General features: G+C 35.8%; 1 protein-coding gene and 1 pseudogene across 2 annotated transcripts; one reads left to right on the top strand and one right to left on the bottom strand.

Moving 5' to 3' along the window:
- The first annotated feature begins 2,829 nt into the window (after nt 1-2,829).
- Nucleotides 2,830-6,337, top strand: LOC120119682 (annotated as a pseudogene).
- Nucleotides 6,338-7,359: 1,022 nt separating this feature from the next.
- Nucleotides 7,360-11,892, bottom strand: LOC120119683 (protein SUPPRESSOR OF FRI 4-like). 2 transcript variants are annotated; one of them, XM_039139485.1, is made up of 7 exons: nt 11,641-11,892; nt 10,855-10,955; nt 9,975-10,101; nt 9,366-9,743; nt 8,590-8,746; nt 8,442-8,495; nt 7,360-7,734 (listed from the first exon to the last, which is right to left on the bottom strand). In XM_039139485.1, the coding sequence occupies exons 1-7, from the start codon at nt 11,832-11,834 to the stop codon at nt 7,663-7,665; spliced, it is 1,083 nt and encodes a 360-aa protein (XP_038995416.1). In that variant the 5' UTR covers nt 11,835-11,892; the 3' UTR covers nt 7,360-7,662. The 2 variants fall into 2 exon arrangements, with proteins under 2 accessions (XP_038995416.1, XP_038995417.1); XM_039139486.1 differs by having other exon boundaries at nt 8,590-8,744; nt 9,382-9,743.
- Between the last annotated feature and the right edge of the window lie 1,000 nt (nt 11,893-12,892).

Raw genomic sequence — 12,892 nt, 5'->3', positions numbered from 1 at the left:
TGATTTTAAAAAAAATGTTTTGGGAGTCGCCATCGACCTTTTGGGTTAGGTAGGTCGAATACCTAAAAATTATCTTTTAAAAGAGTTTTTAAGAAAACATCAATTAAAAGATAAATTGATCTGCGTTTAACCAAAAATTCATTCCTTTTAGAAATAAAAAGGGATTTGTGGTCGGTTACGTTTAGGGAAGGATTAGCACCCCTACAACGCCCAAAATTGGTACTTATTAATTATAAATTGTCTCTATTATTAGAAATTTAAAAATTCAAAGATATATTTAATTTATAATTTTGTTTTTTTCAAATTTATAAAAATATTTTAATATATAAATATATGAGATATTTACTTATTTAGAAATATCAGAAAAGGGCTTCTAAGTGCTTTAAGACAACTCTTTTCTTCTATATTAATAAATAAATATCAAAATATGATTATTTTTCTTAAAAGTAATTTATAAAATTAAATTTATAAATAGGATTTTTATTTAAAAAACTAATAAAAATAAATAAACAAATATTATTTATTATATATATCTATATGACTAAATAATAATAATAATAATAATAATTAAAGATATTTAAAAATAAACATATAAAATTAAAATAAGTAATGACTGAAATAAATAAAATTAAAACTAGGGTATTAAAATATAAAAAAAACAATAAACTAAAATTAGGGATTAAATTATAACTTGTTAAAATTAAATGGTCTAATTTAAAATGTCATAAATCTAAGTGCTAAAGGTGCAATTTATCCTTAATTAGTTATTCAGGACTAAAATATAATTAATTAAAATGATAAGGGACTAGATCAGTTATTTACCTTAATATATATAAACACTGATAATGACTAAATTATAAATTAAATAAAATTTGAAGACTAAATTAAACTAATCAAAAATTGCTTTCAGTGACTAAAATACAAAGTTACATTCTTGGAGTGACTGCGGGTATAGTTTACCCACGTGAGAAATTACACAAATACCCTCCCCAAAATGGTGTCATTTGGGAGAGGGTTTTTTAAACCCCTAAATGGCTGACCCTTCGGGTCAGCCTCTCATTTTCTCCCTTTCTCTTTTCTCTCTAAAAATGAGAGAAGAAATTATCTCTCGTCTCTCTCTTGCTTCTTCCCGTCGGAGGTTGGCCGACCAACGACCGACAGTCTTACTCTACCATCGACCACCACTGCCAGCCACTGTTCACAGTGGCCGGAGTTAGGAAAATTAGCCCAAACCGTAGATCTCTACGTCCTAAGGTCGAATACGGCCTCTATTTATCCTAAAAACCCTTAGAAATTCCTAGATCTAGGATTTTACCTTCGAAATCCGAAGGTTTCCGGTGATGTTTCAAGTGCCTCCGATGACAAAGTAAGCTCTCTCTTCTCTTCTCTTTTCCTTTTTTTTTTTTATACTGGTTCGTCGTTGACTGGGATCGTTGGTAGTTTTTTTTTCTCGTGGTGTCTCGTTTATGTTTTCTGTCCTTTTTTTTTTTTTGCAGGATCCGGTGGCTTTTATAGCCACCACGGAGCCATGCTCGGACTGGTCCATAGGGGGAAGTTCAGAGAGTCACCGAGCTATGTGGTGACTCACCCCATAGCCGCGACGTGTGGGGGGCAGCTGGCCTTCTGGAATCCTCTGTTGGCGTCGTGGCAGCAAGGTGTCGTCGTCGTGGGGCAGTTGGCAGTGGAAACGTCAACAACGGCAGCTGGATGTGGAGGTGACGCCTCGTGGATGTTCTGGAATCTTGAAGGCGGCTGGGGGCTAGGGTTGAGAAACCCTAGCTGAAACCCCAAATCAGTTCAGGGTTTCCATTTGGGTCTGGGCCGGTTCTGGTTGGGCCTGAGATTTGTATTTGGGCTCCCGGAATCTGGGCTTGTAATAATTATTTAATAATAATATAATATTATATATAATAATAATAATTTTAATAATAATAATAAAAATGAAAAAAATTAGTGTTTACAAGTCTATTTATAAAATTACCGTGATCGTATTTGGATAATTTATATCATAGAGGATCGTTCAACTTTCAATTATACTACAAACCTAAAATGTAAGAGTAAAATATGAATGAGTTGGTTTAAAATTTACAAATATGTAATTCAATTAATAATATTATAAATAAATTACCGATGGTTAAATATTAAATAAAATAGTAATGTAATATAATTTTAGTCTTTAAGAAAGAATGCAATATAATTATTGGGTTTAATGGTTGAATGCATAATGTATTAATTAATAGCTTAAATTGGTTGAAGTTTCAAACATGAAATAATCAAGTTTAAAAATTTTAAATCCTCATATAATTTAAATATTTTTATTAAAAATTTTATTTGATATCCTTTAAATTTTTAATATAAATTCTAAAATTTATATCTCTAATATAAATTAGAGATACCCAAACTATTATTTTTATTTCATTTTGATACCTAATTTTTATGTTTTTTCAAATCGTACCTAATATTTAGTTTATGTTTCAATTTAGTACCCAATATTAAAAATTAACATAATTACTGACGTGGTAATTTTTTTTTTATTCAATAATAAAGTTTATATACTAAACATATAGTTTATACTTGTAATTTTAATTTTGGTGAGCAGTTGAAATGTAGCATTGGCAAAGAAAAAACGGTAGTTCTGATGACTTAGTCCACCACCCACTCACCCACCTCTCTTCCTCTGTCGTTACCTTTACGTCACAGTTTGATTTTCCACAAACTAATTAAACCATCAGCTTCTCTTCCAAGAGGTAAACTCTCTCTCTCTCTCTCTCTCTCTCTAATACCATTACCCGATCTTTTTTAATTTCCTGAAGAAAACAAACAGAACAACTCCATGCTCCATAGCTGTTGCTGTTGTATTAGCATCCATGCTTGTGCTGGGTGGGGTTTCTGCAAGGTTTGTGGTTGAGAAGAACAGCATAAGGGTGCTGTCTCCGTTGAGTCTAAGAGGAAAGCACGATGGTTCCATTGGTAACTTCGGGATACCAGACTACGGTGGCTTCATTATTGGCTCTGTGGTTTATCCTGACAAAGGAGCTAATGGTTGTGAACCCTTTGATGGTCTACCCTTCAAGTCCAAGTCTCCTCGCCCCTCGGTTGTCCTTCTTGATCGTGGAGGTATTTCTCCATCAACAATATTGTTTAAATATGTGTATAGTTTCTTTTTTTCTTATATATTTCTTGCCAATCTTTTCTTCCCACTTTTTTTATGCTGAATTTGTGTTATTTGACTTGCTTTCTTAAGGATTTCATTCGTTTAGTACTCTGTTCTTTTCTTCCCTAACCTTTCTGGATTTGCATATGCACATGTTTCCATGATTGATTGCTTCTGAAAGAACAATACTTTTTCCAGCAACAACTAGGTGCAGTTTGTATATATGGGTGACAAAATTAGTCACTAATATTTATACGAATAATCAGTTTGACCTATATTTTTTTTGGACCATTTCAATCTCAATGTTTCAATTTTTAATCAAAATAATTCATGATTGATAAAAACTATTAGTTGAGTAACTATAAACACATGTTACTTGACGTGATATTTTCACATGTGTATAATTAATAACGTGTTGTATGCCACATCGTGACTTTAGGTGAAGTGGCACATACTACGTCATCATTTTGAGTGACGTGACAAATATCACATCAACAATTAAATACATGTAAATATATCACATCAATAATATATATTGATAGTTAATTATCTAACAGTTTTCATCCAACAAAGTTATTTTGACTAAACTTTAAAAAATTAGGATTAAAATATTCTAAATAAAAAATAAAAACCAAAATGATCGTTTTTACAAATATTGAAGGCTCATTTTGTCATTATAGCTTTTGCATATGCCATTCATCATCGAATCATAATTATTCTTGACTTGTTATCTTGCACTTGTAGAATGCTACTTTGCATTGAAAGTATGGCATGCCCAACAGGCTGGTGCTGCAGCAGTATTAGTTGCTGATAGCATAGATGAACCTCTAATAACCATGGATTCTCCTGAGGAAAGCAGCGATGCAAACGAGTATGTCGAGAAGATGGGAATCCCGTCGGCTCTGATAGAAAAGTCTTTCGATGGCAACCTTAAGGAGGCCTTAAAGAAGCGTGAAGATGTGGTGGTGAAATTAGACTGGAGAGAGTCGATGCCCCATCCCGACCAGAGGGTCGAATTAGCAAAGACGAGTGCGGCGTTCGTTGCAACGAGCAGATGAATTTTCTAAAGAATTTCAAAGGCCATGCACAGATACTTGACAAGGGAGGCTACACTTTGTCACACCACATTACATAACTTGGTATTGTCCTGAAGCCTTTATCTTTAGCAGTCAGTGCATAAACTGAGGACGATATTGCGCTTCTGATCCGGAACAAGATTTCGGGGAGGGATATCAAGGGAAGGATGTGGTGTTCGAGAACCTGAGACAGCTCTGTGTGCACAGAGTTGCCAATGAGATCAAGAGGCCTTGGATTTGGTGGGACTATGTCACATATTTTCATATCCGGTGTTCAATGAAGGAGAAGAGATATAGCAAACAATGTGCTAAGGGTGTCATGAGTTCTCTTGGTAAGTTTTTTTTTTCTCGATCGGATTTTCGCGTATCATCTACCATTCTTGCTTGACTGGCACGTATGCTTAACCAGATTTGCCTACTGAGAAAATCAAAAAGTGCCTGGGTGATCCTGAAGCTGGTGTCGAGAATGAAATCTTGAAACAGGAGCAACAACTTCAGGTACACCTTTTTCTTCTTCCATCTTAAATAGAAGCAAATATTAAATTTCTTGTTTTTCTACAATCTGTGGAATTCAGGTTGGCCGAGGCTCTCGTGGCGACGTTACCATTTTGCCGACATTGGTCATCAACAACGTTCAATATCGAGGTTTGTTATATAGCATGTTGGTGGATGTGATTCGCAAATTTCCTACTGAATTACTCAAATGATGCTGAGGTTATTGTGTTTACCTGCTATGAAGGAAAACTGGAGAGAAGTGCTGTGCTTAAGGCCATCTGTGCCGGATTTAAGGAGACTACGGAGCCTTCAGTCTGTTTAAGTGCAGGTACATTCTACACAGCCAATGAGTATGTTTACATTCAGGAATGTTTTCTTTTCTCTTGTTTAATATCGGCTTCATGTTGTTTTAACAGATGTCGAAACTAACGAGTGCCTCGAACGAAATGGCGGGTGTTGGCAGGATAAACGAGCTAACATAACAGCATGCAAGGACACATTCAGGGGAAGAGTATGTGAATGTCCCATTGTGAAGGGCGTGCAGTACAGAGGAGATGGTTACATATCTTGTGAAGGTGCAGCTTTTCTCCCTTGTGTAAATTAGATTCAACACCGGCAATGCGTTTACTCGATGACTACTTACCCTTTCTTATCCGTTTACAGCCTTTGGACCGGCTAGATGTATGATTAACAACGGAGGTTGCTGGTCCGAAACAAAAGATGGATCAACTTTCTCTGCTTGCACAGTTCAGTTATTTGTTCCTTACTGGCCGTTCCTTTCTCCAAATGATTTTTTATTATTCTGCTAAAGCCACTCCATTGTGTAAAGCAGGAAAACCAATTAAGAGGTTGTCAATGTCCACAAGGCTTCAGAGGGGATGGTCATAAATGTGAAGGTGCTTTTACCTTAACTTGTTTCTCAAGTCTTCTCTTCTCCATTACAGTGGAATTTGTTCATCCCCCATCTGTTGTTCTTTCTTCAGATATAAACTAGTGCAAAGAACGAAGCGCCTGCGACAGTTGCTCCTGTAAGAACACTTGGGTTTCATATGAATGCAAGTGCAAAGGGGATCTTCTCTACATAAAGGAGCAAGATGCTTGCATAGGTAAAATCATGAATTCAAGTTATGACAACGTTTTTTCTTAAACGACATTACCGATTGTTGTTCATCCTTGTTACAGAGAGAAACGAGTCGCGCTTCGGGAGGTTTGTCACCTTCCTGGTCCTGGCAGCCATGACGGCTGCCGGCGTAGCTGGATATATTCTACAAATATAGGCTCAGGGTAACTGAACTTGACATGCTGCTGTATATGTATCATGGTATGGTTAATGTTTATAATGTTGATTAATTTGTGTGTGTACACTTGCAGTCATACATGGACTCGGAGATCATGTCACAGTACATGCCGCTTGACAATCAGCATGGCAATGAAGTTCCTAGTGAGGCACAACCATTGCGATGAAGCTCAACATCATAAACAACGGTAAGTGGCTACTCTGTTTACGGATGGAGGATGTTACGAGCCATCGACCGTCGGAAGTATGGATTAGCCCTCCTCTGAACTTTGAGCCATCTATACATATACATGTATACAGCTCTTATGAAATTACAAAAAGAAACACTTGTTTAACTTCTGAAGTTACAAGCAGACCCACCATGAGTATTTGTCGTACACAAATTTTCCTTCACATAGAAGAGAGTCCTCTTTTGTATACTTTTAGCAGCTGTTCTCCCCCTTTGTAGTTACTGTTGTTTTGTGTGTGTGTATAAAAGAGTTGAGAAGTAAACAAAGATCGACTCCTGTCAAGAGCTATAATAGATAGGGTCAGGGATGATTAAAGTTTCACTCGATTTATAATTTTATGAACTCGATTAGTTTTAAAGAAAATTTTAAATAAAATTTTGAATCATAAAATAAGAATAGAATAATTCAAATTTTTTAATAATAAGTGGATTGATTATTAAATTTGAGTTATGTCTCTCAACTTTCTATGATATATCGCATATGAACATATATATATATATATAAAACCTTTTACATTAGAATCAATTAGTACCATAATAGTATAAATATGACAAAATAGTACACGAAACTCCTGCACTTTAAAAAAATGTGACCCTTACTATTTTTTTCTTTCAATGTGATCTACCAACTAAAAAAACACGTGGTTCTTTGACCAACGCTTTCTGTCATTGACTAACATTAATGTAAATCATTTGACATTAAGATGCTATAAGTCAACCATAAGTTTCTACAAAAATCATCCCCATGATTCTTTTCCTTCCCCTTTAACAACTGCTCATACAACCGAAAACTGATTATTTATGTCTCTACCAACAACTACAAACAGTATTACCTTTACAACAGATTTGATAAACCATCCATGTCAGCACGAGATAACGAATTCGTTAACCAATAATGAAAAACGTTACGTGAATTTCAGTAATAGATTACGAGAGAGGGGTTGGTGACATTCTGCATGGAATACGGTTGTACATAATAATTTGATTTTTAAATATATAAAAAAATTAAAATATTGGATTACTTTTAAAAATTATAACAATTAAAACATGAGAAGAAAATAAGATAATCTAAATAATCACGGAAAATGAAGATAAAAATATTAAAATATGAAGAAAAAAAATCTATCCCAAATGAATTATTATTTATTAACGTATAAAGAAGCATAGGACCCACAATGTTAATAACTCAAAATTTATATTTCAGTAACTAAATTTTAAAATTAAAATTTAAAAACAATTGACTTATCTTCTCTCTTCTGCATCACTTTGCAAAGGAATACAACACAATCACATCTGCCTCGGTCGCCATAACCCACCTAAACATTGATCCGAAGAATTTGAGGACCTTCTTCCCAATTCACGAGGCATTAATCCCAGAGAAATCTCAAGATGCATATTCCACTCCTCCCAACTAAAACGCCATTCGACCGGCAAGTCTGCTTTCCAGGATCCTTCTGTCTATTGCTGCATCAATAGAGCTCATCTGAAATCAAAATCCAAAGAAAATGATCAGGGCAGGAACCATGACAATCCCTCACTTGGATAATAAAAACTTATTCGTTCGAAGCTTGGTCCTCTGATTGTATACTAAAGATACCAAACTTTGTGAAAGAAGCTGACCTGGAATAGTCTGAATTCACCATCAATACTATTTATTTGAGTAAAAATCTGTTGGGTATCATCTTGTTCCACCCAAAACCCCACACTTTGAAATCAAGCATAGGGAGAATGAATAGCATTGAATAAAATCCAATTTTTAAGTGATTATGTACAAACATACGTCCAAATTCAGCTCTTAAACGAGTTCAATGCTAGACAGAAGAAATTCTTAAGTGGATTGCACCATGCTTGTCTAAATTGCACTTACCAACAGCAGGGGGAAAAGGCATAATTGCCCACTTGAATATTGACACACAAATTGCTTGCAAAGTGGAACAATCATATTTTAAAATAAAAGTAGATGCCCGTCAATCAATGGGAATACTTGAGGAAAGGGCTCGAATGGATCCTCCACAAATTGTGTTTCTTTTTTAATATAGAGGAAGTAAAAAAGGAATCACATGAAAATACCTCATCAAATACGTAACAAGTGCATAAACAACTGAATCTGAAAACATGAAACATAAAGCCTATCCATCTGGTTAGATGCACAAACCAAGTCCATATACTAGAGAGATAGTTATGACTTACCTGGCTATTTTCATCATGCACCTGATATTTGGCTAATGACATTCTTCTCTCTTCCTGCAAGTATATAAATTAGAATCCTCTAATAACATTTTGCAATCAACATCTAGAAAAAAGCAAATAAAGAAACTTCAATTAAAAAGGAACTGACCATGGACATTGCCTCGTCATCCCAAACTAAATAAACCTCATTTACTGCTGGCAGGACAGCAGGAGCTTTATTTGCAATAACAGGGGGTGGCCCAATAGATGGACCACCGGTATTTGGACCAGAGGAATAAGAATGAGAATTGACACCAACTCCACCTATAAGAAAGAAAATAAAAACTTAAATTACAAAACAGATGAAGTAGAAGTAATACATCAGGGAAGATGACAAGGATTAAAAAAATTATGTCAAACACATTGCACGATCTAACTTCTTAAAATATTTGAAAAATGGATCCAGTCTATTGAACAAAGCAACACAAACTATTTGGGGGTGGGAGAGAAATTGTGCTGTTTTCAAAGCATGTAAAGCACTCAAGATAGATCCCTTAATCATAAGCATAGTGCTCTGCATGCTTGCATCAATCGTAGCACGACAACTTTCTTTTTCTATTTCTAATGAAATTATAAATGCACGGGAGTGACAGTGGTGGGCTAGCTACCTTACCTGCCACGGTTGAGTTGTTGTGTCACAAGAGAGAACTAAAATTATTTGCTTAGAAAGGGTACTTTGATTTTTTAAATGGTCATCAACCCTATAATGGACAGCAAACACCAAAGCAATTCTGCTCATAAGGTCTAACAGTTTTTGCCTAGTTTTACTATCTCCACTTTACCACTAAGTTTCTTAGTCTTGAACACCGAGTGCAAATTAGTTTTATATAAGCTTGTCGACAAGTAACAATGTAGATGCAATTTTTTATTCTAGTCATAGGAACCGTCACAGAAGCACTACCACTTGAATGCGCTTCGATTGAACTTTTTCCTTCTGCAACACTTGTTGGCAAAGAAGCAGAAAATGGTGAGCTCTGAGTAGGTACACTATTATTGACAACAGGGAACAAAGGTTGGTATACAGGAAGTGTAGGTGTTGATGTTGGCAAACCAGGTGGAGCAATTTGTGAAGGTTGGAGTAAAGGTGATGTTGAAGGCACAGCCAAAGGAGGCCTCACACTTTGCACCGGAAATAATGGCTGCTGCACATATCCCATAGGTGCAGATTGAGGAACTGAAGCCGCAGGATGTTGTGGGAGCCAATGTTGTGGACGAGGAGGCACCGTCCAGCCAACAGGAGGTACAGGCACTGCAGCACTATATCTGAGGCAAACAACACATTAAATGGTCAGATTAACTACATGAACAACTTTTGAAGATGAAGAATATTCTAACACACATGACAAGAGCCACCATGAAAGCAACAATGACATAAAAATCCAATTATTCTTAAATAATGCCAATTCTATGTTTCAACAATTCTATTCCATAACCTAAACGTTTCGCAATAAATGGAACAGAGTTTGCTACGATAAAAGCTGAAAGCGAACATACACTGGCTGCACTGCCCCTAAAGTTGATTGAGGAGGATATCCAACACCAAGTGGCCCTGGCATCAATCCTCCCACAAGCTGAGCAGATGGGACACCCAGTTTGGCAACTTTTGATGGAGCCTCTTCTTCTGCAAGAAATTTTATTTTATGAATTAGGAATTAGGAAGACAATAGCAAATAAAAAATCAGTCAATATTCAACAGCATCAAACTGTTAGTTAAGACATCAATTACAATGTGAACACTCCAAGCACAAGCACATCTCGAAAATATTTGCAATAAAATCTAATTCACATAAAGGAGAATTAGTGAAAAATGCAGAAATCTGCAAAGCTCATTTTATACACATCAGTTCCGCCTGCAAAGTGATTTACTTACCTTAGAAAAAATTAAGAAGCCTATTTCTTTCTCTTAAACAAAAACGTGCATCCCCATTCAACTTTAAAATGTCCTTGATTTTACTCACCTATGTTATTACGATAATATTTAAGAAAGGCACCTTCAAGCTGCCACTTTTTAATACTTGTTTATTCTTCCATAAGAAAAAATGAAAAACAATGGTTGGGTGCAAACAAAAAAATTATTTTCAGTGAAAATTATATATGAAAACCAGAAAGCGTGATTTAGATCAATGCACATCCATTGTGTTTTGCTTACTCCTTCACAGATACATTTTATTTACTACATGCTTTTTCTGCACTAGAAAATTTGAAAGAGCAAATGAAAAGCAAAAAACACGCAAGTATAAATTGTCGAAATTAGATGGCATTTAAACATACAAATATTATACATAAACATGCACTTGTATGTTTGTGGTCAACAACTCAAGCTATCATCATTTGATGTCGAACATGATTATAAATTATACATCTATATGTTTACCTTCTTCTCCATAGTGAGCAGCTAGTACATCAGGTGGGATTCCTTGCATTCCGTATATTTCAATGTCAGTTGAATCTCTGCCAGGTTTTGCATTGGGAACCCTTTAAAAGAATTAATGTCGTCAGTCTAATGCAAAGCTCACTGACAGAAAAAACATTGTAGGCTCCAGCCTTTACTTATAGGCAGCTTTTGAAAATTGAATTTATCTTGTGCGCAAAAAATGCATTGAGAAAAAAATATAGAGAAATAATTAACTAGTTATCTATCCTTTTTATCCTGTGCGCCAAAAGTGCATGGAATGCAACTTCTTCTAGAGATCAATAAAACTGGGGCAAAGAACTAGTAGCTACGCTCAAGAATATAAGTTTCATTGTGTTTCTAGATCCCCAAATTGATTTATTCATCTAAAAGCGGAAGGTATTCGGGAAAATCTTAAAAGGCAAATGCCAAAGTACAAAGAACTAAACCCTCGAAATTTTTTGCTTTGTTCCATCCTGCAATTATTTTTCCTTCATTGATCTTGGGAAAAAGTTTCTGGCAAACCGAAAAAGGAAGCGCTTACATAATACTCCATAAATCTATTGAAAAAAGAAAATACTATTGAGAAAAGAGAAACAATATCCCCTAAAATTAAATGGGGAAAAAAACTTGTGAACCCGAAAGAAACCCTAAAAAAAGGAGTATAATTTAGAGCGGAAAATAAGAAAAAAAATATTAAATGGAATAGAGAAGCAATTGGAAAAGGTGTAGGAGTGGAGTAATATTAGGATAGGGAAAAGGAGATACTTGGTGACGGACTCCTTGTGAACCTGGAGAACATGGATGGCCATACCACCGGCGGTGGAGAGCTTCTTGTGACAGACGTGGCACTTGAAGTGCTTGGCCTTCTGGTGCTGCACCAGGATCTTCTCGTCGTCGAATTCTCTGTCGCAATAGTAACACCATACCTTGGACGGAACTCTTTTCTTCTTCTTCCCCATTTTAGGTTAGGGTTTTTCTCTGATCTGCGATTTCTCTCTCTCTCTCTCTCTCTCTCTCTCTCTCTCTCTAATCTATTAATTTATGAAATTCTTCTCGTTTCAATGGATGGGTTGGGTATACATGCATTAAGTTGCGGGTGGGTTTAGTTTTATTTCATTTATTTATATATTTATTTTCCTAAACTATATAATATTGTATAATTGTCACGTAAGATGTGGGGTCGGTTTAAATAGATCGGGTAGGTCAATTGAACCGAAAAAGAAAAGGCCGGGTGGCTTGGCTCCCATCACATCTTAGACTGTTCGTTAGGGTCTATGTCGTAATCATCTGTTAGGCCTCCACTCAACCCAACTCTTGGTCAATTTCTGTAATGGTCTTTGTGCTATGCAATTTTGATCGATTTAGTCCTTCTATGTTTTGATCTTTTTCTAGTTCATTGCTTTCGGGATTGTCCGGATGCCACCTGCATTCTTCAATTAGCAGGTATTCCGACTTACTACTTCATACATTTTAGTTGTAGGCCGGAGAATGAATTGAATCCTTACTTTTAACATTGTTCATTATCGATTTATCAATCTTGTTATAGTATTATGAGCTCTATAAAACTGTCGTAATCAATTTATTCAGGAAGACATCTCATATTTGTATAAAATTCTATTATAGAATGTCATGTGCTGCAATATGCATTTCTCCAGGCCACCATCCTCCATGATCAAGATCAACGTGGGTGGTTTCTTCTCTCTCACCTCTGCTTTTTCCTTCACTTGGGTCCTAGCCCGTGACAAACATGGTTATGTTCTTGTTGGCCATGCTCGACCTCTAGATGTCCTTGTTGCTGCATGTGTGGTGGAGACATAGGCTATCATAGTTGGTATTCATTTAGCTCATTCAATCCTTCTCCGAAAGGCGACGAGTAACCAACGAGACCCCCAAAACCTAACCGGGAGCTTACCCATCTTAAAACTCGACCCCAAACTAATGTGCTCAATATCCCTAGCCGGAATACCCGAAGTAAAAATTCACTCTTCATCACATTCAACTTTAACCGAGACATCTC

The sequence above is a fragment of the Hibiscus syriacus genome, unplaced genomic scaffold, assembly GCF_006381635.1.
Source record: "Hibiscus syriacus cultivar Baekdansim isolate YM2019G1 unplaced genomic scaffold, ASM638163v2 tig00110332_pilon, whole genome shotgun sequence".
NCBI lineage: Eukaryota > Viridiplantae > Streptophyta > Magnoliopsida > Malvales > Malvaceae > Hibiscus > Hibiscus syriacus.
The sequence above is the reverse complement of the archived record's forward strand: the minus strand, read 5'-3'. Positions and strand labels throughout refer to the sequence as shown.

Excerpts from the sequence above, each read along its gene's own strand:
- LOC120119683 (XM_039139485.1), bottom strand. The coding sequence starts at position 11,834 with ATGGGGAAGAAGAAGAAAAGAGTTCCGTCCAAGGTATGGTGTTACTAT. Across the intron at positions 8,747-9,365 it reads AGTGGTAGTGCTTCTGTGAC|AGGTGGAGTTGGTGTCAATT; the intron begins GGTTCCTATGAC and ends TTTCTTTCTTAT. Across the intron at positions 8,496-8,589 it reads ATGACGAGGCAATGTCCATG|GAAGAGAGAAGAATGTCATT; the intron begins GTCAGTTCCTTT and ends ATATACTTGCAG.